This window comes from Strix aluco, chromosome 5, assembly GCF_031877795.1.
Source record: "Strix aluco isolate bStrAlu1 chromosome 5, bStrAlu1.hap1, whole genome shotgun sequence".
NCBI classification, from domain to species: Eukaryota; Metazoa; Chordata; class Aves; order Strigiformes; family Strigidae; genus Strix; species Strix aluco.
Genome location: NC_133935.1, coordinates 21,757,074 through 21,784,526, shown reverse-complemented (window position 1 = coordinate 21,784,526; position 27,453 = coordinate 21,757,074). Strand labels below are relative to the sequence as shown.

At 37.1% G+C, this 27,453-nt stretch overlaps 1 protein-coding gene across 3 annotated transcripts in view; it reads right to left on the bottom strand.

Moving 5' to 3' along the window:
- Positions 1-21,492: 21,492 nt before the first annotated feature.
- The window catches only part of AEBP2 (AE binding protein 2), a 59,650-nt gene continuing 53,689 nt past the window's right edge, over positions 21,493-27,453 (bottom strand). Inside the window, exons 7-9 of one of the 3 annotated variants that reach the window (XM_074826338.1) lie at positions 25,215-25,328; positions 24,886-24,952; positions 21,493-23,570 (exon numbers count right to left, since the gene is read on the bottom strand). In XM_074826338.1, the coding sequence (XP_074682439.1) occupies positions 24,898-24,952; positions 25,215-25,328 (169 nt within the window). In that variant the 3' untranslated portion in view covers positions 21,493-23,570; positions 24,886-24,897. The remainder of the gene's footprint in view (positions 23,571-24,885; positions 24,953-25,214; positions 25,329-27,453) is intronic. The other 2 variants (XM_074826339.1, XM_074826340.1) reach the window with 2 other exon arrangements.

Here is a 27,453-nt window from a genome sequence, read left to right as displayed (position 1 = left end):
TTCCAGAGGCCTGTAACCAGTATACAACAAAATTGAAATACTGCAGTCTCCTACTATTTAACAGATTTTGCAATGATGATGTCGCATTTCTCTATTTTCAACACTCACATGCTTGTCCTTTGGGCATTCCTCATATTAAGCTCATGCTTATATCTGTTGTTTGCAACAAGTCTCTAAGGCAACCACGGCGTTGGGCAAATAGTTTCACTTTGTACAAGATAATAGGTAATTCAAAACATCTATTTTTTTTGAAGCAAACTTAAATCATCTACACATCAAACACTGCAGTTGATTAAGAATCCAAGAAAAATGAATTGATGTGTCCAGCTAGACTACAACAACTTGGTCCCAAAGTGCTGTAGTTCCCATTAATTTCCAGGGTCAGGGCTGAACTCCAGGGGTATGTAGAACAGCCTGCTGCCAAACATCCACCCATTGTAACCACAGGGTGAGGAAAAGACTGATTAACTGCAGGGTTTATTGCCAGAGAATACACATTTGTAGTTTCACCCAAGGTGAAATTCACTTCTGTCCAAAGAGTCTTACTAGCACCTACATACACAGCAGGTGCATCTCATGCAGGCTCCAAGAGGGTCTGATCCAGAGCTCAAGCCAGTGGAGAGACAATGCAAAAAAAGCACATGGGAGTAAACAACTACCATTGTTTAAAGCAAACCTTTGCTTTTTCCTCAGTACAAGTCAGAAAAACCAAGGGTTTGATCCTGATAAGACATGAGCACTTGCAATTCCCTGAGTTTGACAGGATGAGACTAATTCACCAACATGCAAAATGAATCTGTCTGCTGTCCTTTCAGATGCATGGAAACAGAGTTAACAACACTGACAAAGCTAATCTTTCTGAACGCCAGTTTGTCATGAGAAAAGCAGCTCTTCTCCAAAATTTCCAGTTACTCTACTCTACTTCCCAAAAGATCAGAGCAGAATTAGGCTAGAGCTGACCTTAACAAATCAACCCTTAAAGGTTTATTAATTTGGGACCCTGGAGGTAGAAACAGGTGACACAAGTAATGTTGACCTGGGCCAAACTCTGGTGGCTGAAACCAGGAGCATGATATCAGGTCTGAGCTCTGGCCAGCAGGCATCTCCTCACTCAGCACCTTGAGGTGAGCAAAGGGAGCTGCAGGTCATGCTGACAGCACCACACAGCCCAGAGCACCTACCAGGTGAGACCAGTGCTGTGGCAGGACCACCAGCCAGCCACAGGGTTTCCAGAGTCTTAGCAGAGCTTCATACTTACCACCTCCATTGCTCCCCAAGCTGCACTGAACACACTGCTTTATGGTATGGCTTTTGCACTGTATAACCATAATGCCTCCAGCCAATACTGCTGCTCTGAGCTCCTGCGTAGAAGATTATTTGAAGAAAAAGGATAGTTTATAAAAAAAGTTCAAATTGATTGACATGTTTTGCTTGGAACAAGGGGATGTTTGTTCTGCCTCATACACTGTAGACCTAGGTACTCTCTCTAAGTGCTACTGGCAGTTTTTCCCTTGTAATATACACTTGCATCAGTGGCTTGAGTACAATCACACAACACATTGCTACTCTGGAACTGCACAGCTTAAAACAGTGCCTCTTCAAAGCTTTGCACATGATCTTTGACAGCTTAGGACTTGATCCTGCAAGCACCTCACTCACCAAACAAGACCCCCATTGAAATTGGCTTACATCCTAGACTAAGAAGGATTGGGCCCTTGACATTTTCTTCTATTTCATCGTTTTCCTGCCTTCTGTATATTCAGGTGTTACTAATTTCTAACTCAGCTGGTGCCTATGCTTAATGCTAAGACAGTGATCCCAGAAATATCTAAGGAATAGGATAACAGCAGCATTGCAAGCCAGTTGCAACAATGTCAGTAAAACCTATGGACCCCATAAAAGGTACTGTTATCTCTGAACTCCAGTGCTCTGAAATCAAAATACACGATGCCCAAAGTGTTTGCAGAGTAAATAAAGGTCACTTAGCTTACCAGTAACATTGAGTGACCAGTCAGCATAGATCTCACCAATGATGTTTGTCCCTCTCATGGGGAAAGCCCAGAATCTGTTGAAAACTTTGGTTTGTCATGTGACAAACGTATGTCCCATCTGTCTCATCCTCCCCGTGACAGAGACATCAAGGATGAAACATGACTCTTCTAGAAGTCCTTTTATTGAATTTCACAGTACCTGGAAGTCCAAGAACAGAGGCAGGTTCTAGGTTCCACAGCAGAAACATCTCAAACTGCCACAATTTACTACAAGGAAACTTATCCTTCCTTCAGTGAGAAGTCAGCACAGATCTCACTGCAAGTCACAGGTCCCTCAGCATGAAGGGAACCTTACACAGACAGGAAACACAATATTCTAGATGTATTATCTGATCTAGCAGTGCAGGTTGCTTAATTCCACAGAGCTGCTGAACATATCAGCCTACACATCTGATAACAGCTCTTCACAGAAGGACACCAAGAACACCATCCAAGTTTGATGGAGTGATTTCACAAGTCACCAAGAACATTAAGTTCCTGAAATATCTGGACGGTGTCCAATGACAGTAGACACAGTATCAGCAGCTGCATACCAGAACTTACTAAGTGTACTTTAGCTGAGTTAAACAAAAGACCAAAGTATTTTCACAGAAGTATTCAGGAGTTTCAGCAGTGAATAAACTTTCCAGTTGGTACCCCATAACATCCTGGATGATGCTATGGTCACAAAAGCCAACTCCATTTTAGACATCAACAGCGCTGAGGTGCCACATTCAGTGGCATCATTTAGTGCCACAATGACCATCAGATTGTCCTTATACTATTTTATTAACGAGACACTTTGTAAAAGAATAGCCAGACTAAGTCCAAGCTCTACTACTTACAAATCATGAAGTCTGATAAGCAGATGGACTAGTAAGGTTAGAAAAGACCAGATTGTTACACTCACATCTGATAGTAGTACTTCATATAATGGCTGTAATGTGAATAAATGGTTCTCAGTTGAATTTTGTTGTTGTTGTTGTCATTTTGAGGGAAAAAAAAGAAATGTACAATTCCCTCAACACAACAGAACAAGCATTAGCTTATTGTAGATTCCTGAGGATGTTTCTAAACCATGGGTTCAGGAGGTTCCTGTTGCTCAGGTCTGGGAAAATTCACAAGTTTTACTGACTCTTGGAGAGTCCAAGTATGCATTATACAAGTATGCATTATACTACAGGGAGTGTAGTGATAGGACAAGGGGTAACTGTTTTAAGCTGACAGAGGGTAGATTTAAATTAGATATAAGGAAGAAATTCTTTACTGTGAGGGTGGTGGAACAGATTGCCCAGAGAAGCTGTGGATGCCCCCTCCCTGGAAGTGTTCAAGGCCAGCTTGCATGAGGCTTTGAGCAACCTGGTCTTGTGAAAGATGTCCCTGCCCATGGCAGGGGGTGTGGAACTAGATGATCTTTAAGGTCCCTTCCAATCCAAACCATTTTATGTTTCTATGATTATTTACTGCTCCTCCCCACATAGTGGTTTCTTTTGGAAGGATATCTGGTGAATGAACAGAGAAGGAGCTGTAACAGGTGAGAGAAGTGTCTTCTCAACTTAGGCACCACCTGAGAACACAAATTCAACAGAGGTGAGGTTTATTTAGTTTCATACTGTAATATGATGCTAACCACCTGCTATGTAGGTGCAGATAGACATGTTATAATCTTGCTCTCTGGTAAGTTTCAGCTGGGTCACTGTAAAAGCATATGCGTTTCATGCAAGTTCAGAATTAAAAAAAGTCCTGAGGATACATGACATGAGGTTGCTCCTTTACGTATATATATTCAGTCACATATATACATATATAAATTTATATACATACAAACACGTATATATACTTAATCAATCTCCTCCTGTGAAATCTCTATTTTGAGGATAACATCTTTAAAAAGAAGAGGGAAAAGAACGAGACTCCTCCAGAGCATGAAAGAAAGAAGGTAGTTGAGTAGAATTGTCTACAACTTCTTCCCACATGAAGGAGAACAGGTAATGTTTCCAGATCAGCTCTGAAATGACCTTGATGGGCTTCTCAAACATCCCACATTACACCTATTGCCTTTAGAAAGAAACTAGTATACAGGGAGCAGAGAGAAAAGAAAGGATGAGTGGCTATTCCTCACTTGGGAAGTGATAGGTAGAACGTGTCCTCCTGAGGACCAATACCTGACAGCATAGAGGCAACGCTTTCAGTACTGCCCTCAAGATAGTCAACATGGGAAGCTGTATTTTTTCCTTTTAAACCTAGACGTTATCAGGGGAGTATTTTAGGTGGCAAAACTCATATGTCTCATGGAATTCTAGACATTGTAGCATGACCCACCTGTTTTGCAGCTATTGCTACAGGACCAAGGTCTTCCATAAGATCTGCATCATCTCTGCCAGCTCTGTGCAAATAACCTATAGTTTAGAAAGCATACCAAATGCCTATATTTAGGTAGGTGATTGCCCCCCCCAGATGACTGCTGTAGCTACAGTTGAAGTCATTGTTCATTGCAGCATTTGTTACAAATATTTGCCTTTTCTCTAGACACTGTAGCAACACAAACAGGAATAGCAGACCCTTTTTGTTCCAGTAGAGAACTAGTGTACAAACTGCTGGTTAGCCTGGGAGATGGTACATAGGAGAATGTAACGATTTGGTTGAGGTTCTTTTCTTGCATGAGTCTTTGTGGAATTTGACTGCTACCAGACATGCTATTTTGAGCATTACAGCAAAATTTTTGGGTACAGTTTAGTAACTAACCAGGTTGACTGCTTGTCATGGATGTTTCCTTTTCTGAGACAGAAGGGATGTTCTCTGACTGAGGTTATAAGAACCTTTGCAAAATGAAAAAAGTTTAAATCGGGTGGATTACACCCACCCTACCAGTCACTAGTATATACAGTATCTCATTCTCTGCTCCCCTCTGTTTTTTATGGAGCACCTGAAGTTTAGAAAAAAACAAAAGCCCAAAAAATTCATAAGAAGTTTGAGGACAAAACATAACAGCATAACAGCAGCAGATGAGAGACCCTCCAGCTTCAATCTTCTTGTCAAGAGTGCTAGGATCAAACTCAATAAAGGTCACAGATCCTGAACAGAAGCACAGTGTGCTCCAAAGGATGTCAGTATTCAGAAGACTACAACACCACTGCAGTTGGGCTTCTGCACACCTACCAGGAGATCCACACTGACTTCTACTTGAATAACTATTTTTCTTGAAAAGCCTCTTTTGTGCATCTGAAGAATGGAATTATTGGCATGTCCTGTTAGAATGAAACAGAGGTACCATTGTCATAGAGCTGCTTTAAAAAAATTCCTAGACTGAAAGAAAAACAACTGGAGTCACAGTTGGATCAAAAGCAACTGAAGCTCTTGGGCTTACATCCATTAGCTGGAGGTGAATTGAAATAAACTCCCCATTCCACAGAGCTTTGGCAATCTCCTTGGAATTATACTCACCTCCAAAGCTATAAATAAATAAATAAAAGCAGCAAGCCCAGACCTCCCGCACAATCCTACTTGACATATTAGTCCACACTTGGGTGGTCCAATTCATAAACCAGCTTCTCTTTTATGACAGTGGAAAACACTAAATCATGCTTACGAAAACTGAATATAGTTCCCCAAAAGATAGGATAAAGAAACAGAATATAAGCAAGAGTAAAAGCAAGTTAAGTGCTCAAGAAGGAGGGAGCTGAATGAAAGAAGCCATTTAAAATTAAACTTGCTTTGGGCACTCCATACCCCAAGTGCATTTTGATTGAGTTTGGCATTACTTCCCCCCCTCCCATTGTTTGAAACATCCAAGCCTACAATAATATTGGCCAGGACAGTCTCCTGCTCCCCACTACAGAACCACAGTGACTCCAGATTTACCAAGTGTCAAACACCTGGCATCTTCTGTAAAAGAAAAAATTTTATAAGACCCCCCCTTTCTCCTGCTGACACCCACTTTCCAGAAGAATGACTGCTGCTGAGGGGAAGTACCAAAAGCTGCAGTGATCCCGTCCTTTTACCTTATCCTCAGGCTGCAGGTAGAGCTTTTGCATTTCCTTATCACAGTTATTTGAACAAGGGCTGTAATTCTCCCTAGAATAAGCTACACGTGCAGTATGACAGCGTAAAGTCAAAGCATCCCCAAGACACATACAAAACAAACATTCACAGCTAAAAAGGTTGTCTATGGTTGCATGCAATTTTTGTTGGAAACTATACCACACCCTATTCCCAAACCCTAGAACATAACCAAGAGTCCTAAACACTCAGTTCTCCACTGATGTCTCACCTATAACTAGAAATACATTTTAAAAAAAAAAAGAGCATGCATCATTTTAGGAACAAAAGTGGTAATATCATTCTTGTAGTTCTAATTACAAAGCTTAACTGGAGCACATTTAACATTGTAGGGCTACAGGCTCACCTATCTCTTGCTACCAGTGTACAGCTAAAAACTGTTTGTAACATTGTAAACCAAAACCAAATCTCAGTGCATTGCACAAGAGGGCTTAAGTTTATTCAGGTAAAATAGGAACAACAGATCTAATGTTCAGAGCTTGACTTAGTGGGATTTATAACAGCAATCCTCAGGATTACATACAATTTCTCTTTTATATGAACTCGTGTGAGACTAAATACCATAAGACTGCCAATTACACGTTTTCACCTGTACCCCTGATCTGAAGGCAACCTTGTCTATTGACCATCAACATTGCTTTCAGCTGCTTAATCTTATCTACCAGAGAGATAATGCTAATGGATTTAACTTCCACCTCCCCTTACGCATGTGCACTTCCTTGCCTTCCACACTGACACAATCCTCTGAAGATCCTTGTGTTCAACAGATGCTGGCCTACCCAGAGGCCTCATTTCAGGTCAGGTCTCAGGTGCCTATGAGAAAGCCTCTCCTCCACACAAATACACAAAAATACCTGGTTACAAACAAATCAGCTGCAATTAATAAAGTTACATCAATCAACAGCTTATATAAAAAGTCACCAATGAAGCTGCACAGAATTTGGTTGCTGGGGCTTCTGTTCACATAAACTTTACTAGAAAGATCAGGACTTTCCCTTCATGCTCTTTGGGTTGTGGATCATCTTCCCTCAAACAAAAATCATAAAAATCAAACTTGTGGTACTCCACCAGAAAAAAATATACCTAGTGTTATACCTAGGATGGGGTTGAGCAGTCTGACACACAATTGCATCTTGTAGCTCTACTAAAGCAACTAAGTAGACAGATAAAGAAAGGAAAACTTAAGTAAATGAAGTTTTCATGCAAGAGGCTTCACAACAAACTAGTCAGCCATTGACTACCATTTCTAAAAACATGTTACAGTTATCATACGTAGGAACAGACCTGTCCTAGGAGCACCAGCAGTACATAAGATGTTTACACTAAACTAGTCTTAAAAAAACACAAAAAAAGGCAAGCCCTTAAGAAATAAATGAGGAATGTGAAAGAAAAGTCAAACATTCATGATTTGCTTTTCCTTTGTAGCACAGCTGACACTGCTGCAGTGTGCAGTTTTAACTATAATTTTTTTATTTCTCATTGATTTTCTTAAAAATGTATCCATATCATGACATACATAGTAATCAACAAAATGCTGAAGAGACACTAAGTGCAGTATATACATTCTGTATATGTATGTTCAGTGTTACATGTAAATAAATACAAAGTATATAGAATATCTTGTTCTCTATTCTATCAACTATCTTATATTGCAAAATAAAGCTTAAGAGACCCTAGGCAGCTTTATTTGTTAGCAGTTTTAAGGATTTATGGCTGTTTTAGAAATCCTAGTAGTATACTAGAGCACATCTGATACTCAATTTAAATAATGCATAACGTTATTTCATTGGGGGATCATGAAACCCATCTACCTGAAAACACTCTCCTCAGTTTAGCTCTTGACTTCAAAGACATTGAAGTGACATCTAGCTACAGTCTCATATTTTATCCATTTCATGCAATATCCTGCGTATAGGTCTCTATATTTTGACTACAATAAAATGACCAGTTACAGAGCTTGATTTTTGTCATAAGGTCAGGTGCACAAAATATGAATTAGCTGTACGAACTGTATGTAGGCATGATTATTGTGACTACATGTTCAAAACCCACTTACTGCAGAATTTTTTTTTCTTCAGACTAAACAAGGAAGAGGACCAGTTGAAAGGGGACAATAATTTTTGCTGAATCCAGAGTCTTAAACATGTACACTAGACAAGAAACCAAATTTGAAGGAGAGGATATAAGGAAGTAATGGCAAGGTAAGTTAAGTCATTTGATGATATGTCTAACTGTACGTACTCTGTACCAACACTCTGATCAGGTAGATATGCCATGAATACAACTACACCATCTGGCATGCAGACAAGGTAAGCAGAAGAACACATTACTGATTAGGTTCAGCTAAGCACCAAATTCCTGGTTACAATGAAGACTGCATTTGGAAACCAGTGAATCTTGAAAGAGAAAAATAAACATTTACCCAACAGAACTTAGGGTCCATCACCAATGAAGTTACCAAACCTCTGATAACAGCTGAGGTGTTAGAAGTGGTCCTTCATACCGAGCCATCAGAACAAGAATAAGAATGCAGTAGCCAGCACAGCCAAGCAGCTAGGCTGATGTCGGTACTCAAACTAATTAAGACAGAAAATGAAACCTGGGCCCTTCTGATCTGCAGCCTGGGCACTAAGCATTGTATCACCTTTTAAGAACCTAGACACAAGGAAAAGTTGTGTGTTCTGCTTGCATATATACTTTCAGTGCAATCAAGACAAGTATCATTCAGAGGGAGACACATACATTTACCACAGAACAAGCAGTATGCTTAAATGTAGTTTCTGTATTAGCTCTTTTGCAACCTGGTTCCAAACCTTATTTGGCCTTGGGGTTTGGTCTTATACTACAGGCAGATGCAATTTCCAATGCCTCATATTTTACTGCTATAACCAGCAGTAGTCTGCTGATCATTACTAAATGTACCCTTAAAGCCTGCTGTCTTTCATTCACACACACACACACACACACACTCTTCAGACTAAGACTAGTTAATCTATCACTATCTCGGGGCTGGAAAACAAAGCCTGCACTGAAGAAAACTGACAAATTTTTTCCTTTCACGTAATCATCTCAAAGGCAGCTGCCTGATAAAACAGTATTAACACAGTGAATACTTTGTTAATTTAGAAATACTAGTACAGCTAACTCAAGCATCAGTGCTAGACACACTGTACTCTATGCTGCTAAAACAGCACTTTCCGGTAACTTGTGTTTACTGAAAGACTTGCTTAATGCATCAGCCCCTGTATTTCTCATGGAACCTTGCTAATAATAGTGAACAGGTCCAGAAGACTGGAGTCATTTGGGGTCATTTATCTAACAGTATTAAACAGGCCAGGAATGTAGGAAAATGACCGATCATGCCAGAACCCAAAAGTTCATACAAAGGTAACTAAGAGTCCCCTGACTAGTAGGGCAAATGAGAGGCAGATTGAGGCATTACTAGGAAAATAGGTTGCCATTTTAATATGGTTTATAGGCACTTTTTCCCCCTCAGTGATGACAGTGAGACTTCTTCAGGCTCTAGCCCTTTTCTGTTTCTCCCCTTAACTCTAAAAGTGTCCTTTGTTTTTGAAAAATTTACAGCATCTGGACTAACAGACATCAAATATTGTATTGTTTAATACATTTGAACTATAAGCTATCATTATACTGAGAAAGCAAGAGCCTGTCTGCACAAAAGTTTTACCAGTACAACACACCAATACAAGTTAAAACTTGCCTACAAATGTAAGCGTAAAGGCATATCTATCCCAGTCACTTTTCAGTCAGGCTTGATGTCCTTTCTAACATACACCCAGCTGAAGAAAACACCTAGTGTCACTGCAGAAAGGTGACTAGAAGGAATTCACATCTCAGGCCCGTGCAAGTTTTTGAGCAAATTCACTCTTCCAGATCCAGATGCACTAGAAGAGCTCCATCTTTAGAAACTACCATTCCAGCGATTTCTCACAAAGTACTCAGGTGATTACACTTTAATTTTTTTCAGGCAGGATTAGGTTAACTGGAACAGTTAAGATAGTTGATCTTGTGTTACACAAAACGTACATTTTATACCACTTTCTTTGAATAACACAGAAGTTCCTCTAGTCACACCTTGATAAAACTGGTTTGAAACTAAACAAAAACTTTGTGGGAAGCTTAGACTAAATGGGTTTTCCTTCATCAAAACATTCTAGAAAATTAGGGGGAAAACTGCATAGGCTAATCAAGAAAGATATAAATTATCAGATGTAGACCATCTGAACAATACCAAAGAGTTGGGTCTCAATTTAATTTTGAGAGATTTCTGAAGTCAATTGTGCATCAATGAAGAAGTTTCTTGCACAAAAATCCAGTATATCACACTTCAGTTGTATTTCAACACTTGTAAGCATGGCTCCTTTTTGGTAACACTTAAAAAGCAGCAGGGACCCTTTCTAATTTTTATAGTAAAAATCTTGTGCTGAAATGGAACAACAGCAAAATAACTTTGGATGCTTGAAAACACATTTTCATATTCACTATTAATCAGCAGAATTAATGTTTCAAGCAGTTATGGATATAAAGAAGGTTGCAAGAAGCATATTCATTCACTCTTCCCTTCCCCTCATTTTTACTTTGCGATGTTGATCTCAGGACCAAATCTTCATGCTTTTGCTGAGTCATCATTTGGGCAGAATATCAACTTTCCACACTTCGGTGAACTGCCCCTATAATTGCCAAAACAGGAAAGGATATGCAACTATTGACATTAAATTTACTAAACCAAGCAGAAACAGAACCCAGGTCTTTTGCCTCCAAATCCTTTGCTGTCACTGGTGTCTGGGAAAGTCACAGCACAGCTGAGCCAAACAGAAAGGGAGTCTGAAGAAATGCAGAGGACTGCAGCAGCAGCGAAACACATGGAAGAATTTGGAGTAGTGATGTTGTAAGTTACGACATCCTCTGAAGAAGAAAGTGCCAGACAGAAATGGAGGGTGCATATTAAGTGTTTTCACTCTGTTCTCCTCTGTCTCCCCTCCACCGCCCCCCAAGATTTGTCCTGAAAAGCCTCCAGATAGGGATGATGCTTTAGCACTGGAAATGTAATGAAGGTCAGCATGGAAGTAAACTGTCAATGTCAGGCCACCTTTTATGCTTTTTACCTGCAAACTATTTGTTCCTTTCCTGTGGGTGCCCCTTTTCTGTGAGAAAAGAGCACAGCTTCTTTTGTGGTAAAATAGCAAAAAAGCCCCCAAACTGAAGCCAACTGATCTTCAAAGGGGGAAAGAAAAAGAAAGTGCATGCAAGTACAGAAAGACATACTGACTTTTGGATTTTTACTTTTAAAATATACAATCACTCAAAACACACATCATCAGTACAACTGACAGCTAAAACTTTGTCTCTTATTATAAAAGAAACTGATGAAGTGCAGATGGCAGCTTGTGTATTGTGTTGGCTGCTTCATAAACTGTAATTATGGTGGATATGAAATGGATCACCTCATCCATCTGGAATAAAAATGGGATTATCACTTGGCAATTCTGTTCTATATAGGACTGCAGAATATCTTGCCCATCTCTACTCTTTGGCATGGCAGGATTTTAACAATGAAATATAAAAACGCAGAGCCCAGATTGTCTTTTATTTACAGAAGTGATAAATTAACCACTGGAAAGATAAAACCTGCCTAAGCAATCATTTCTCTTCACTGACCTCATGCTTAGGCACTGCTTGGAATGAAATCAGCTTTGGAAAAAGTCATCCATAATTGAAAACAAATGGTGACAATGCACAAAAAAGATACACCAATAATTGACTTGTAGCTTCAAGGCAGTTTCCTAAGCTCCATGAAAGCTTGAACCTTTCTTAAATAGGCAGCAAGTATCTAGTGACATACTTGCCACCGCCTGCCAGATTACTGTCATGTGTACATCACACATCAACCAGTTGATTTGTTTGTTAAAAAAAAAAAAAGGAATACTGTGCTCCTTTTAGCTGTGCAAACTACAACAAAATAGATCTCACTATAAAGTCTACATTACATCATACAAAACACATAGTTAAGGACCATGGAAACACACTTAATTATGACTCAAATCACCACTTACATGAAATGACATTAGGCTTTGTAATACACATGCAAGTAATGACTTAGTTACTCAGCATTTGCTTGTGTACTTACATTCAGGAAGTGCTTCAGGGATAAATAATAAATAGCTACCCAAGTTATAAAAATAGTGTTTTAAAACCTAAAGATTATTTGGTGATGCCACTACTGTTGGGGCAGAGAGGGGAACTACCTTACGCTTTGGCAAGGATGCTGACTAGACAGTTTTTAGAAATAGAAAAAACAACTTGCATCACAGATTCCAACCAAAATACAATCTGATTTCTTCTGTAACTTCTGATGAGCACCCTGTTAACACAAGTAAGAACTGAAAACCACCTGGATCATTAGAAAACAACTTACTTGCACAAACAGATGAGGCCAAGGAAAAAAAAAACCAAAACAGCTTTAAATCACTGAAAAGAAAGTAATCTAAATCAAATTTTCAACTGTGACTTATTTACGACTATCCCATTATTATTTCTAGTTTCACCCTGTTAATCATCCGCTGCCTTCCACATCATGGCAGAAAAAGTACAAAAATTCTATATTTCTGCTTTGGCAGCATTTTGCACACATTTTGTGTGGCTACTGAGTTGAACAGTAACACTGAATCTGGCTCAACAAATTCTTACATAGCTGATGTACTTGCCAAAAAACCACAAACTGATGTTTACTCACCATCAAATAAAGAACTAGATTTGCATAAACAGAGAGAAGAGGCTGTGTAACAAACTGCCATCTTACCACCTTCTCCTTGCAAGTCCTTGCCATAGCAATAGTGGGATTTAAGTCTATGTCAAGGGATCGCCTTTGTGTCAGACTTACCTGCCATTAATCTACTCGCATGTTTTCAGTCTTCAGTGTTGTGACTAGAAATTGGAAATTATGAGCCAAGTATACACAATGTACTGATCTCTACCTTAGACTGCAAAGAACCCAAGACTACAGCCATGAGTACAGCACACCAGAAACTTGATCGTGACATTACCGAAATCCCTAGAAAGCTACAGAGAGGGTGATGAGAAGCTGGTCACCTTCCAGACAACTGCTGAATGAAGGAAAGAGGACTGCAACCAAAAAGTTTGCTATGAGATAAGGCTCAGGTTCTACAATTCCTGGGCTAGGTTTGGAGCACAGCCCATTCACTGCTGTGCTCTTCCACATCTGGCCATGCAAGATAGTTTCTGAGATGTCAGCTTAAAATTTCAGGCTTTAAGCATGAGCAAGAAAGACACTATGTCAACAGCTCTGTGTTTATTGCATTATCTTACACCACTCTTGGATCAATGCAAACTAATTCCTTTTGTTACTGGGAACAGAACTATGTTGCATTATCTTTCATTTACTAGAGAATAAAGGTAATGTAGGTGATTACAGCAACACAGTAGATGCATAAAAAAGTTGTGGAGCATCAAAAGCCATCAGAGACCTTACACCATTGAAGAAATACAGCAGAAAGCAAACCAACACCACTTTTTGGAAAAAAGGGTTTCTTCAGAGAAATTCTATAAATACCAGCACAGAAGGAGGATTGGTACATCTTGCTGCTATCATTTCAATGCTGCTATTGGACAATTCTGAGGGCAACTGCAGCTCTGAGTTTAGGAAGTTTGCTTTATTCCTGCCTTGTATGGGACTACTCATTTTAGACAAAAATTTCTTTTTCCCTAAAAACAAATACAAAAGAAACCATGATCCTGATTCTAGCAGCGTTTTTATCCAAAGTGAATACTAATCTGAAAGGGTTTGCAATTGGCAGGAACTTAAAGTTAGTTGGTTTGGGTTTTTTGTTGTGGTATTTTGTGGTGTGGGTTTTTTTTTTTTTTTAAATCCATGCTGAGATTGCCAGATTTTTTACTTTTGGGAGGAGAAAACACAGAAAAAAACCTTGATCTGATTATCTAAACAAATAAGTTTGATAAGCAACTTAAACAATAAATACAGAATTCTATAAACATATTTCCCATCATGCCTCTTTAGGAAAATAATAAGGTTGTCAAAAGTGCAATCTTGGGCATCAGTGGGAAAGAAAAGTTAGAAAGTGACCAAGTACCATAATTACCCAGCCATATTTTACAGAATTTGATAATACTCAATGTTTTCAGTACTTGGCTAATAAAATAAAATATTACTTTAAAGTACTTTTACTTTTATTAGTCAAGTTTTATAAAAGAGAAAGCAGTTTCTATTCTCTGCAACATCTGAGAGGTGCAGACCAACCAGTAAGACAGTTGAGATGTTGAAACAATACCCATCCTATATCAACAAAGGCAACAAATTGCACCTAAGGAGACTAGTTTAGAAAAGCAACTAAACATCTTAAGTAATATCGCTACCAATTGATATACTATATTTATGCATAGTCATAGTGTGGTAGACTGCTGCCACCTTTTGGTTACAGATTGCTATGAAATTAAATTTGTACCCAAGACACACATACAATGGAAACGTATGCTGTGACGCATGGGATCCTAGCATCTCAGAGAACAGTGGGGTGGGACAGGAACATCACTTACACTTTCTGTAAACTGCACAGTGGCTGCATGTCTTGACATCTATTTACCACCTACCAGCTTAAAATATCTTTGTATCTTCTATTGCTGAAATCAGCTCCTGTTGGAATGCATGTAATGGTTACTAAACTATGAAATACCTTCTAAGATTAAAATTAACAAATATATTAGCCAAGGGGAAAAAAAAAAGGAAGAAGACTCCAAGGACATAAAGAAATCAGAAACTACAATGTGCAGTTTGTACAGCTTGTAGTACACTACGCAGATGAGGCATTAGCCAAGGTAAAGGTTTTGCTTTGCACTTCTCGTCCACAATAATTCACTTCTGAACAATAAATACAGTTTAAGACGAGAGGCCACCTTTCACCCCAAAACCAGCTCTCTGAAATTTTTACAGCATACGTTCAACTTTTAGCCTCATCTGTTCATTTCAAAAGCTATTACTAATTAGTCAGTGAGAAGTAAAACATGCAAAAAAAAATTACTGCCACCATAGATTTGCCCTACGCAGCTTATGTTATAACTTGAAAAACTATGTATATGAGTGAGCAAGCAAATCCAGGCAGTTTTAGCCATGAGGAAGGTATTTCCAGACTCTGAGATTGGACTGTAACATAAATCCCCAGCCTTCAAATCAATGGCAAACTCTCATCAACTGCACAGGGAGCAGCTACAGTGAAACAGATGAGCACAAGACTATTAAAAAAAAAGAAAAAAATCTTCCTAACTATTATCCTCCTTTCTTAAGGCTATACAACCCAATCAAATGTTATTTGAGTGAGGCAGCACTTGTATCTGGTCAGTGAGGCCATGAAATTCATAGATGACTGCACAGCACAAAAAATGCCGTAATCCCACATGATGGCTCTGAGTATGGATGCAAAGCAAAATTTTTAATAAGTAATTACACATGAACTTGCTCACTGTCAGCAGAATGTCTCTTGACATCCTTTTATGTTTCCCCACCTCCCCACTTGTTTAAAAAGAAAGAATCCAGCTGCAGGCAACTGCTAATTAAGTACTTTGGCTTTCAGCTACAGTTGCTATATGCACACATCTGCTGTGCAATAAACACTGTTTTAAGTGTAATTGACATATTTTCCATGCTCTAGGAGAGAATATTTATGACAAAGAAAGAAAAAGCAAGCAGGGTCCAAGCCCCTGCCTCAATATTCACTAAAAAGTGTTTAAAATTAAAACTGTGTAAAATGCTTTATTGCTTAAGGACAGTCTTTAATCTCACATTCCAATGCTTTGCTCCCAAAACAACATATTTACTAATTTTTTGGCCTTGAAATTATGTAAATCTAAACATATATTTCAGTGCCTAGACATGTTTAAGTGGCTCACAGTGAGCATTTTGGCTTAAATTATAAACATCATGTTCCATTCCCCCTGATTTCACAATCTGGTTTTCAGACAAAGGATTTGAAGAGGTAGACAAGTTAAATATCCGTAATGAAGTCCTTCTAAAGTCAATGAGGCATTGGTCAGACTCCATATGCCTGTACAAATCTCGCTGAACTATGCGAGCTTACACATAACATGGATAGAACAAACTAAAAATTCTGAGCAATGACATTCAAAGGAGATCTCTGAGTTTGGTCAGTGACACTAAACGTCTGGTACTATTACGGAATCAGATTTTGACTGTAAAGTTGTTGTGCATTACTAGCATTCAAATATTTCTTAAGTCCATTTGGAACTTACAGTGAAACATCCTTCATGCCTTTTGCTGGATATTGACAACAGCTGTTCTCACAGAAGGAGGAACGTTTTCACTTAGATTCACCTATCTCCCTAATACAGTAAACATTCTCCTTATATACAATGCAACTATACACTTAATAAAAAAATCACAAACAAAAAATACCCAACAGAAACACACCCCCCCCCCCCAAAACAAACACAAACCAAAAAAACCCACCAAACCATCACTGACTACATTTTCTTGTTTCCTTTGTTAGTCAGAAGGGCTACTGACTCTCAAATCAGAGGCAGTTCTTCACAGTACATGAGGGGGATCTTATATCCTGCACTGAGACTACAAACACAGGCAAAATACTAAGACGAAAGGATATTAAAATATGACAAAACTTTTGAACAATATCCAGTAGACAGTACTCAAATCTTCTGCAAGCAAGCCAACCCAAGGGTATGTTGATCAGCAATTATCTCTCATCTGGGACGAAGTAAACAGATTTATCATATTATTATTTGTTACTCTACTACCAAGGAAGATTTACACAAGTGAAAAGGGCCATTTTTAGAATTAGTAAAAACAAATAATATAGCATAAATGACTGTGTATTAATCTTCACAAACTGCAAGAGTGGAACTTAACCGTTACAGGCTGTCAACCAACAGCCCACTTTTAGTATGCAATCAACACAATTTTATTCTCTTTACAGTTAGAACTATATTTCTTTATTCTACTGTAAGTTACATTGGGACATCAAGGACATTGATTTTAACTCTTCTCTAGAAAAGAATTAGAGATGAAAGTGCAAGTATGTATATGGGAGAGAAGGGGAAATAAATGAGAAACTTGATGTACAGCTGACAGCAAAACAGCACTGGAGCAGAACATTGCTTTTCTTTTTGCCATAAAATACTGGAAAACAGAAAAGAAAAAAATTAAGCATAGAACCTTAGAAGATGTATCTAGATCACAGTTCCTTCCAGCCTAGAGCTGAGCACAGTATTACTACCTCTCAATCTTTATTAGCTACCAAACTCATAAGTAGCATCTCCTTCTTCCCCGCTTGTTCCAAGTCTGCATGAAAGACAACATACACTACTAATCCCAGTTACTCTACTAGCTCCAACAGGACAGTTAAGCACAACGAGCCTTGTGGGTATCAACAGATAACTCCCAATTCTGCTATCATTCCTGAAAATAATGGTAAGATGCCATATTCTGGAATCGGTATATATTTTTAAATAATTTAAGAAGTTACAGATAAACGTCCTTTAAGATGAGGGTGCAAGACATGTTTTCAAAAATTAGAGCACACAAGAATTATGGGTACATGTGGAACTTCGGTCCACCTCTGTACTTGTACTATTGTGTGCTATAATTTAGTGAAAATGGATTAGCATGGAAAGTACTGGACAGAAAACATAAGCAAGTTGGTTAAATTATAAGGATTACAAAGTATTAGGAGGCAGACAACAGTATTCCACTATACATTTCATTAAAATGAAGAAAAATACAAAGCAGTGATTACAGAGGATTTTGATAAATTAAATCAACCCCCAAATATACATACTTCGTATGTTACTGTACAGAGTACTGTATACTGTAGTATAGAAATTAAGACACATGGACATATAGTCTGAGGATAATTTTTCACTGTAAGGGCAGCTGCTGTAATACAGTAGTAAAGCAAATTCTCAATATTGCCATTTCCAGTCAAAATCCAAAAATACAGGTTGCAACACTGGTCTATGCTCATCACCAGTTTCTTATTTGGAAACAGTAAATTCACAGCTCCTGCCTCCTGGAACCAATGTTCTGCTTTAAACACGAAACATTAATCTTTGGTTCCTCCCCGCCCGCGCCCCGCCCCCCCCCCGCCTCCACCGCCAAAAGATAACCTGAGATTTGACAGCATATCAATACTTTTTTTTTTTCTAGTTTGTCACCTACATTCAGCAAAACATAACAGAACAGATGGTTGAAAAAAATCTTAACCTTCCAGGAGCATGAGGTTTTATTGTTGGTCGGATTTTAGTTCATTCTAGGTTAGAAAAAATATAATAGAGATTACAATAGCGAAGCCCTTCAGCACTGTAATAATTCTTCTCGTACTCTAATTCACCTCTCTCTAGTATTTATACCCCATTCTTCTCATTATAAGCACTATAAACTGTATTAATATGAGCATTCATTCTTTTAATCTCAATTTGGTTTATATAATTGCATGTACACAGACTTTTAGAGAAAGGGGCCTTATTGAAAAGGCACGAACAAATGGATATTCTTGATTTTAAAATATTTTTTCCATTATATTGCTCAAAACAGTACTGCAGGTACTTTTTTCCCCCAAAAATATGCAATTCAGAAATTTTTATTAAGAGTTGAAGCACCATAGTTTCCAAAGAGTATTCTTTGCTTGGAATAAGTAAACAACAGGATAACTAACAGATCTAAGGGCATCTTTACTAGACTAAGGAAACCCATGTGATATTAAGACCATCTTCTGCTGCTGGAATGTTTTGTTTAGAATACTTTGTTTTAGAGATCAAACTATTTATTTTACTTTCAGAGCCATGTGCATATAGGAGCCATTCACAGAATGTCTACTTAACAACTTACAGAAGATGACTGAAAGAAACCAGATTCAGATGCTTTTTAAAAAGCCAACTTTCCTCATGAGATTTTTTTTCTGTTGTATTTGTCATACGTTAATGTGACAAGAGAAATACTTACAATAGGTTCATACACAAGTTTAAAACATCAAGGCAAGAAAGCCTTAAGTGAGGATCTATCATCAATTTCAGACTGAAGTATTATATATGACTGGTTTTCTACAATAACCAATTCCTATGCTGCACTGAAAAGCTGAAAGGAACAGAAATCAACCACTTTAAATCTGCACTGTTTTTAATAATAGGAATTTAACATAATTAACCTCTTTGTTCCCAAATGAAACTATTCCAAATTTAATATGTAATTTAAATTGGAAACTACTGACAAAATTAATAGAATATAGAAGTCAAGAAAAATACACCATGGTGCTTACTATGCAATTTAGCCAAAATCTGAAAAATCACAGTAACTTCAGAGAAACTTGCATGCAATGTAAGTATTAGAAAAGAACTGATGTGTTTCTGCTCCATCTGTTAAAGTGCTTTAGTAGACAGAATGAGACCTAGTATCAAACAATCAGCTGTATGCTATGCCCAAATGCTAGGAAGTCTTCCTAGACAAGACTTTCCATCTACTTAAGCAAAAGGCAGAGATGTTCTTCATTCCCAGACCAGCACTCCTCACTCAAAAATCCTGTTACTCAGCTTTAGAAAACTGTAAAATTCAAGTCAATGCATTTCAAAAGGACTGGTGATTTTGGGCACAGATATTTGTGTGCAACTCCCAAAAAGTGTCTTTCAAACAACTTGATTCAGCATTTCCTCTTTAAAGGTGTCCCAGAAGTAAGACAACCCAAGATGCCCACAAACACATTTGGGATTTCTGAAAACTTGTCTGGTGTCACTCAACACCAGAAGGAATAAACATGCCATCTCATGCCCTTTTCTGACCCACATCCTCAAGCATCAGCATCTACCTAAAGATGACAGTGCCAGTGTAGTTCAAGCATATAGTAGACCACAACAAGTGCAGACTAAAGCCCCAGATCCAAGTTACTGTCACAGCCGATCAGTTTTCAAACAGCTCCAACTCTAGCCATGATCTATGAACAGCTTGATAACGTGAACATAGCTGATGTCTTCCTGAGCATGTGGGCTGGAAGGGAAGGCCTACTTAGTTCCGAATCATAGAAACACTGAATAATTCATGTTGGGAGGGACCTCCAAGGGAGCATCTAGTCCAATCTCCTGCTCAGTGCAACACTAACATTGAATTCAGTCCAGGTTGCTCAGGGCTTTGTCTGGACCTTGAAAACTGTCAAGGACAGAGATTTCTGGGATCTCTGGAAGTAATCTGCTCCAACCCTTGACTATCCTCACAGTGAAAAATACTCCCATTTCAATTTATGACTACTGCTGTGCAGTTGTAAGTGCACTTGGCTCCACCTTCTTGCTAACTGCTTAGGTACTGGAAGGCTGCTGTTAGGTTCCCCCAAAGCCTTCTCTTTTCCAGGTTGAACTTGTTCAGCTCCCTCAGCCTCTCCTCATGGAGTATACACCCCAGTGTATTTTGCCGTGACTTAACATTAACTGTAAAATTAGTCATTTTCTTTTGTAATGTGTTAAAGATAATACAGAATCTCTAAGCAAAAAAGTATTGAATTAGGACATTTATATAGTTACTCATTAAATTAGTCTGGAAACAGACTACAGAGAAGGGTAAAACAACTACAGGTTTGTCTCTGTACAAAGAAAATAAACACTCAGCTGGGAGGGAATGCATTCTATAAGTATTTGGAAAACCTACTAAAGAAACAACCTCCTTAGGAAAGACAGAAGGAAACCTGTATGTTACGTCCCAAAACAAACCACATGGAACTACTCAAAAGAGGAGGTGCCAATTATTTCATTAACACTTGTCAAGAATATCAATCAGAACAATAAGGTTTTTTTCAGGACAAAGTGATTAATGGCTCCCAGCAGGTTGTGCCAGTTCCATGTACCTGATACTGTAACAAAACTGAAATTTATCAGGGGACACACACAAAAAATGAAGCAGAGCTTTAGAGAGACATGACTGTAATTTGAAACAAAACATCACCAAGTAATTATATAATTTGTAGAATACAACCAACTTTCGAGCACAGATAGTTTTAGCAATTCACTTTGATAAAAGCTGGTAAAAACCAGCCAAAAGTCCACTTACCTTTTGACTACTACAGAAAGTTTAATTAATTCCAATGTATCCATTTGTTCACAGATGTTTTTAATTTAAACTGTTTTTCCTTCCAAGGCAGTCACTGTACCATGAGAACATCAGATAATACGTATTTCAAACCCAAGAAAAGAAAGTTTACATGAACAATACATGATGTAAATCCATGAATTCCCCATTTTGTAAAGGTATGCGTGTTATTACTTACAGAGGAAATAAAGAGATAGTGTCATTTTTATATTTATCTTTGAAAACTTCATTGAAATCTTACAATTTTGAAGCTAATGAGGTTTGTTTGCTTTGTTTTATTAGAAAAAATACTCAGGCAAGGTCTACAATCATCTGTCAATTATAAATGACTTACAAGAAACTCATGAAGCCATAAAATTAAAAAAATACAAATACAAACTATATCTGAAACACTTCTATTTGGCAATTTTATAACAAATTCAAAAAAGAAACAAAGATTACGGATTACTTTATAGGTACAGAAAAAGCAGTAGGTGAAGTGCTCAAGCAAAAAAAACCGAAACACTGCATTTTGTTCAAAAATAAAGTCACATCACTACAGATTTTATGAATAATACCCTTATTAAACAACCATTCCAGAACATCTTATATTAGTGGTGCTTTTAATCTGCACTTCATTTTGTTTGATAAGATTTTTTTTTTGTGTATATAAGTAACATTTTTAACCCATTGGAGCTAAACAAGACTCTCGTGTCAGTACCAATGCAGAATGCATTTGTATTATATTAGGATATGCTTACTTCTGCAACCAAAGGGTTACATTAAGTTTTATTCTATTTAATAAAATTTTAGTGTAAAAACTGCTGGTTATTAGTTTCACTGTAGTAAATTCCTCCTCAATAAGGAGGACTAACTCTGCAGTTTGACTGCATATATCCATACAAATTTTACATATTAGTTCCTTCCAACAGTAAGGAAAAAACTAATTTCATGTTCACTATTAGAAAGGAGTGCCATGAATTAATTATGGGTACTATTCATCCCTCTAAGATTTCTGGGAAGGATGTTCAATGTATTTTTGTTCTTACAACAGATATTAACAGTAGTATATAGTCCCTTAGGTATGTAAAAGAAGGGTTTTTTTTATTGTTAAGGAAGGTGCTTTTTTTAAACAATTCTTCTGGCAGCACTAGTGAATTACAATATCCTTCAATATTATTTCTACCGTAATATATACATTTTTAACTTTCATGCCTCTAGAAAAACATCTACAGTACATTTCATAATATAAAAATATATTACAAATCTGCTGAAATATTTACAAGCAATGTCCTATTATCTATATGCAACATTTTTGTCTCCATACAAAGACTAACAGGTTAGACACATCTCTATTTGTCAGTTAAAAAAATCCATGGCTTCTTGCTTATTAAGCAAGAAAATGATTTTACTTTCCTTTTCAAAGCCAACTTTGGTGCATAAAGGATTGATTTTCTAGATTATTTTTTTTAAAAAATACCATTTTCTTTACATCTAGAAAACATTAGGGCAAATAAAAAAAGTATACTTTACAAGTGAAGGGGGATTCTAAAGGGTAAAAAAAGTAAAACAAAACACCAATAACACTAACTGTTTAAGTAGAGGTTTTTCAAAAACCATCCATTGATACAGATCACATAAAAGCAGATCTCATTAACATACTATACTACTCCTGAAAAGGGTCAGACATACTGCAACACTCTTAACATCTTTAAACCGTACTATATGTATTCATAGTTGAGTGGAAAAGACAAGCATTCCATCAACATTTGTTTAAACATTATAACTCAACATATTTTAGGGATCTGCAAAAGGGACACGAGATTACAAATGACGAATGATTACTATCCACCATATTCAAAGGGCAACAGGATAATCCCTTGGTAGCTGTTTTATTGTCTGGCATGTGTTATATTTGGTTAACATTGACAAGAAGCCTAATAGCTTGTTAACAGTTCTCCTGGGAATTGTGAGTAAATGGTGATGGTTACTTTTTCTTTTCATCAAATATAAACTACTGTATTCACTAAAGAAAAAAGCAGCTTAAAGAAGCAAGCATGCAAAGCCTTTTAGTTGTTCCACTAAGTTGCCAGAAGAGTGTTTGCTCAGTCTCCCACTGTACCATTCCATGAAAATGTGGATATACAGTAATATATTAATATATTCCACGGAAGCATCAACTTCATTCACAGAATGTTTACACTAAGCATAAATATTTATCTAAGAAAAAAAAAAAAAAGGATGGGATTTGACTAATGTGCAACTTTATTTCTAAATCCATTGTCAGTGACTAAGACTGCAGGTGTCCCCACTTGCTTGGTTTTTACCTCTTCAACCTCTTCTGGGGCATTGTTCTGTAAAAGAAGATAGTACAGTTTTACATAAAGACCTTGAGATGTAAATTTGAGTCAGCTAGAGTATACTATGAAATTATAAGTATATAAAATCTACTTTAATTTAATTTGACTAAAACTGAAAGCCATTTTAAATAATCCCACATTAGCGTACATTTCAGATAAGTATTTCAAACTTTCTACTGGAGTCATCATTTTAGCAGGACATTAATAGCTGTCACTGAATTTCCTTAACCACTGTTTTCCCTTGCAAACTTTTGGTCTTCAACTTTATTTCTTTGATCTCCCACAGTTGGTCCCAAAACTCTTTTTAATCACACACTAATCTATACGGCTTAAAATCTAGTACAACATTATGCAAGGGGACTTTAATTTTATTTGGGGAGGTAGAAAGGGTTGTTCATTTTTCTCCAAGGACTTAATACCAAAGATCATTACATTTTTATTTTAAAAGGTTACTTTTTCCTTTTCAAATCAAACTAATCTATCAAGTTCTGCAAAGGTAATCAGTATAAAGATGATTAACACCTAAATTAGATTATAAAAGAGTCACTGTGTTAAGCAGTTTTAAAACACACAGTCCAATTTCCTCATAACATTTTTATGATTTACTGTTAACATCAGTAATTCATATACTAAAGTAAGTATTTTAAATACTTATATTTACAAAGATAGCAAATATAGTATGATGATTTATTTTCACATTGTAAACCAAGTTTTCATTAATTTGATTAGTGAAATACACTGAATATTAAAGGTGAACTGAAAGGCTTATTGCCATATCAAGACCTCAGATTAGCGCTCTAGTTACTCCTTTAGACACCAGGTCACTGGATGTTAACGAAAAAACATAGGAATACTGAACTTCTGTTATGGCAGAAAAATTATTTTTTCTGACCCATTTTCATGAATTTTTAATATAAGCCCATAAATATGTATCTTTGGACATTCAAAAACTTAAGAATGAACTAAGCGTTTCAGATTACCTTTAAAAACTGTACACACACAGAACTGTGGGTACTGACAATTATGTGAGCACACTAATAAAGAGGGGGGGGAAACAAAAAAACCCAGGAAATTATTAGAACAAGATGGATTAGAAGCCAATCTGAAGTCCTAAAAACACAAATGTGAATGCAGTTTAGAGACAAGTAACATGTACCTTCCCCCTTCTGTCCCCCTCTAAAGAATCTCGTATTAAAAAATAACAGTACTTGTATACAAGTACAGATTTCAAGGTAATACTGCATGTATTACAGTTGAATATAAAATATGTAAAGATAAATTTGGACTTTAAAAAAATTGGTATACAAACCAGTATGTGATCTTAACAGAAGTGATCTTTCAGGATTCCACTGTATGTACCTCCTTTACTAGAATTTCTGTACACCAAGCACAAAAAAGTAAAATACACTTGGTAAATACACACATTCCCCGTTTCTCAGTAACTAGAGTTCAGTTCAAGAAGTTAAGTAATTCTGAAACAACTTAAGACCTCAGAACTTAACTCCTGGACGCTGACAGGATCGAGGCTCCCTGGTCTGGTGTATAATGCATTAGCAATGCTGATTTTCCAACGTCAAAAAGTTAAGTGAGGCTTAAGGCTATATTTAAGTGAAGAAAGTTTCAAAATTAGGACGTTACCTGTATATGTTTGGGTCCAGAAGCAAGGCAGTATCTTTTGGTAGTTTTGATAAATGAACTACTTTAGTTTTTAACTGATGTCGCTCACTTTCATTTACCCACACATCAGGCAGACTATGAATAAATAAATAAAATAAAAATATTCAAAAAAGATCAACTGTTTTTCTTACCATAAAATTATGCGGTAAACTAGTACATATGAAGTTTTTTAAAGTAATCTGCACATTTCACTGGTTAAAAAGCATCTTCACTGGAGCGAGAAAAAGGCAGCCAGTCTTTACACATTATACTTCAACGTTTCTCAAGTTCTCAGAGTAAAATATACTAAACAGAATTTAGATTATTCTCGAATACTACTAAACCAAACACACAATGATAATGGCACCACATTCTCCATTTTAACAAGTTAAAGTGAAAATGGATAGCAGGAAAAAAAACAGGTCTTTGAAAAGACGTTATTTTACTGGGCATCAAACTCTTTGATGCTGTGAAAAAAGTAAGTAAAGGCCAAAATATCGACTGCAGGCACTGAGCTTCGTTACACGAATTTGCTTGTTCCGAGTTCAAACATTTCAATGTCAAAATGCTCCAACTCTGCTGAAGTTAATTGTTTGATTATCTTCTGAGGAAATACAGGCAATCACCACAAAATGTTTTGGCTATGTAACAGTTCTTGTTGTGAGATGGAATAAAATGTCTTTACACATTAAAGGGAATTGTTGCTTCAGTGCCACTTGCAGTGAAACTTGGGGAAGAGCGCTGGAGATAACATACACAATTGATCTGTATTTTGTGCTTTAATTCCCTGAAACGAAACACACCTACTTCAGAGTGGCTTATTGAATTTTTGCTTCTATTACTGAAAGCACATCGGGTTTTTAAGGGCCTGATGAGGTTTTCAAGTAACACATTATTAAGAGAGGCACTGGACTTGCAGAGGTCACCAGTGTCTTACTGAAAACATGCTTTCCTACCTCCTTCCAAAAGTTAGCATTGACCAAGGCTGTGCAGAACATACAAGCGACCTAGTTTACTTCTACTACTGTGGGGAAAAAACAAAACAAAAAGGACAACCTGCCCCCTCCCCCAAAAAACTAATCCAAGCACCCCCTAAGATTATTTTCAGACCACATAAAGTCTGGGTGTTTTTTTTTTTGTTTGTTTGGTTTTTTTTGGGTTTTTTTACATGACCTAGGAGCCAAAAGTTAATTTCAGGTTGGGGAAGAGTTTAAATTTGTAATTAAGAATTCTAACATTTTGAAACAAGTTTCAAACTGAAACCCAACATTTAACACTATCTAAATGAAACAGTCCTTTCTCTGACCAAAGCTATATACAATTGCAGACTTTTACAAATTATTAAACTGAAACTCTATTTTTCCAAAGTTAGCTGTAACTCAAATTCAATTTTTTGGGTAAGCTATCCAAAAAATGAAATGAAACAACAGAACTTCTATCCTAGTAGGAAAAAGAGTTTGTCCAATGATATTTCTCCCTTTTCAGATGAAGGTGGAAGAAAAAAAAAAACAGAAAAAAAAAGGGGGGGGGGGGGGGGGGGGGGTGGAGGGAAGAACCCACCCAGTATGCAATCTGTATATCTACTAAGGTTTGATACGGATCATGAAAGGTGAGAAAAACATAAGGCTTTTTTTTTTTTTTAAAGCCAAAATAATTTTTTTGACAAGCAACATTTGGAAAACAATTTTAGTAGAAGCTATATGCTGAAGATGCAAAACGATACAAACAGCAAATAAGAAATTTTTTCACATGCAAAGACTATTTGAAACATAAAGACAACTCAGTAAGCTAAAAGTACTAGCACAAAGAATAAACTCCTGCTCTAAAAAAAATAATTTTAAAGTTATATCCCTCTTGTATAGAAAATGGGTTAAAGATTAGTATTTACTTTTCCTGGAAAAATACTTAATGTACAGATAACCTGAAGCAGTTTAACAGCTTCTCAAGATGACTCAGAGTAGAAAAAGTTAGATGGTTATTACTAGCTCCATCTGAAAGGCTGATGAACAGCTTAGCACAACAGAAAGTAATCATCATGACTGCGTTCAACTTTTCTAAAGTGTGAGTACATTCACTGTGTAAGACAGATGGATGACATGAGCCATGACACCTTGCATTCGCTGTTCTTAACTGTAATAATCAAGATGAAATTGAATCTACCGAATACTCAATACTTCAACACTACATCATTCAGCACAGGAAATATACCCTTTACCTAACC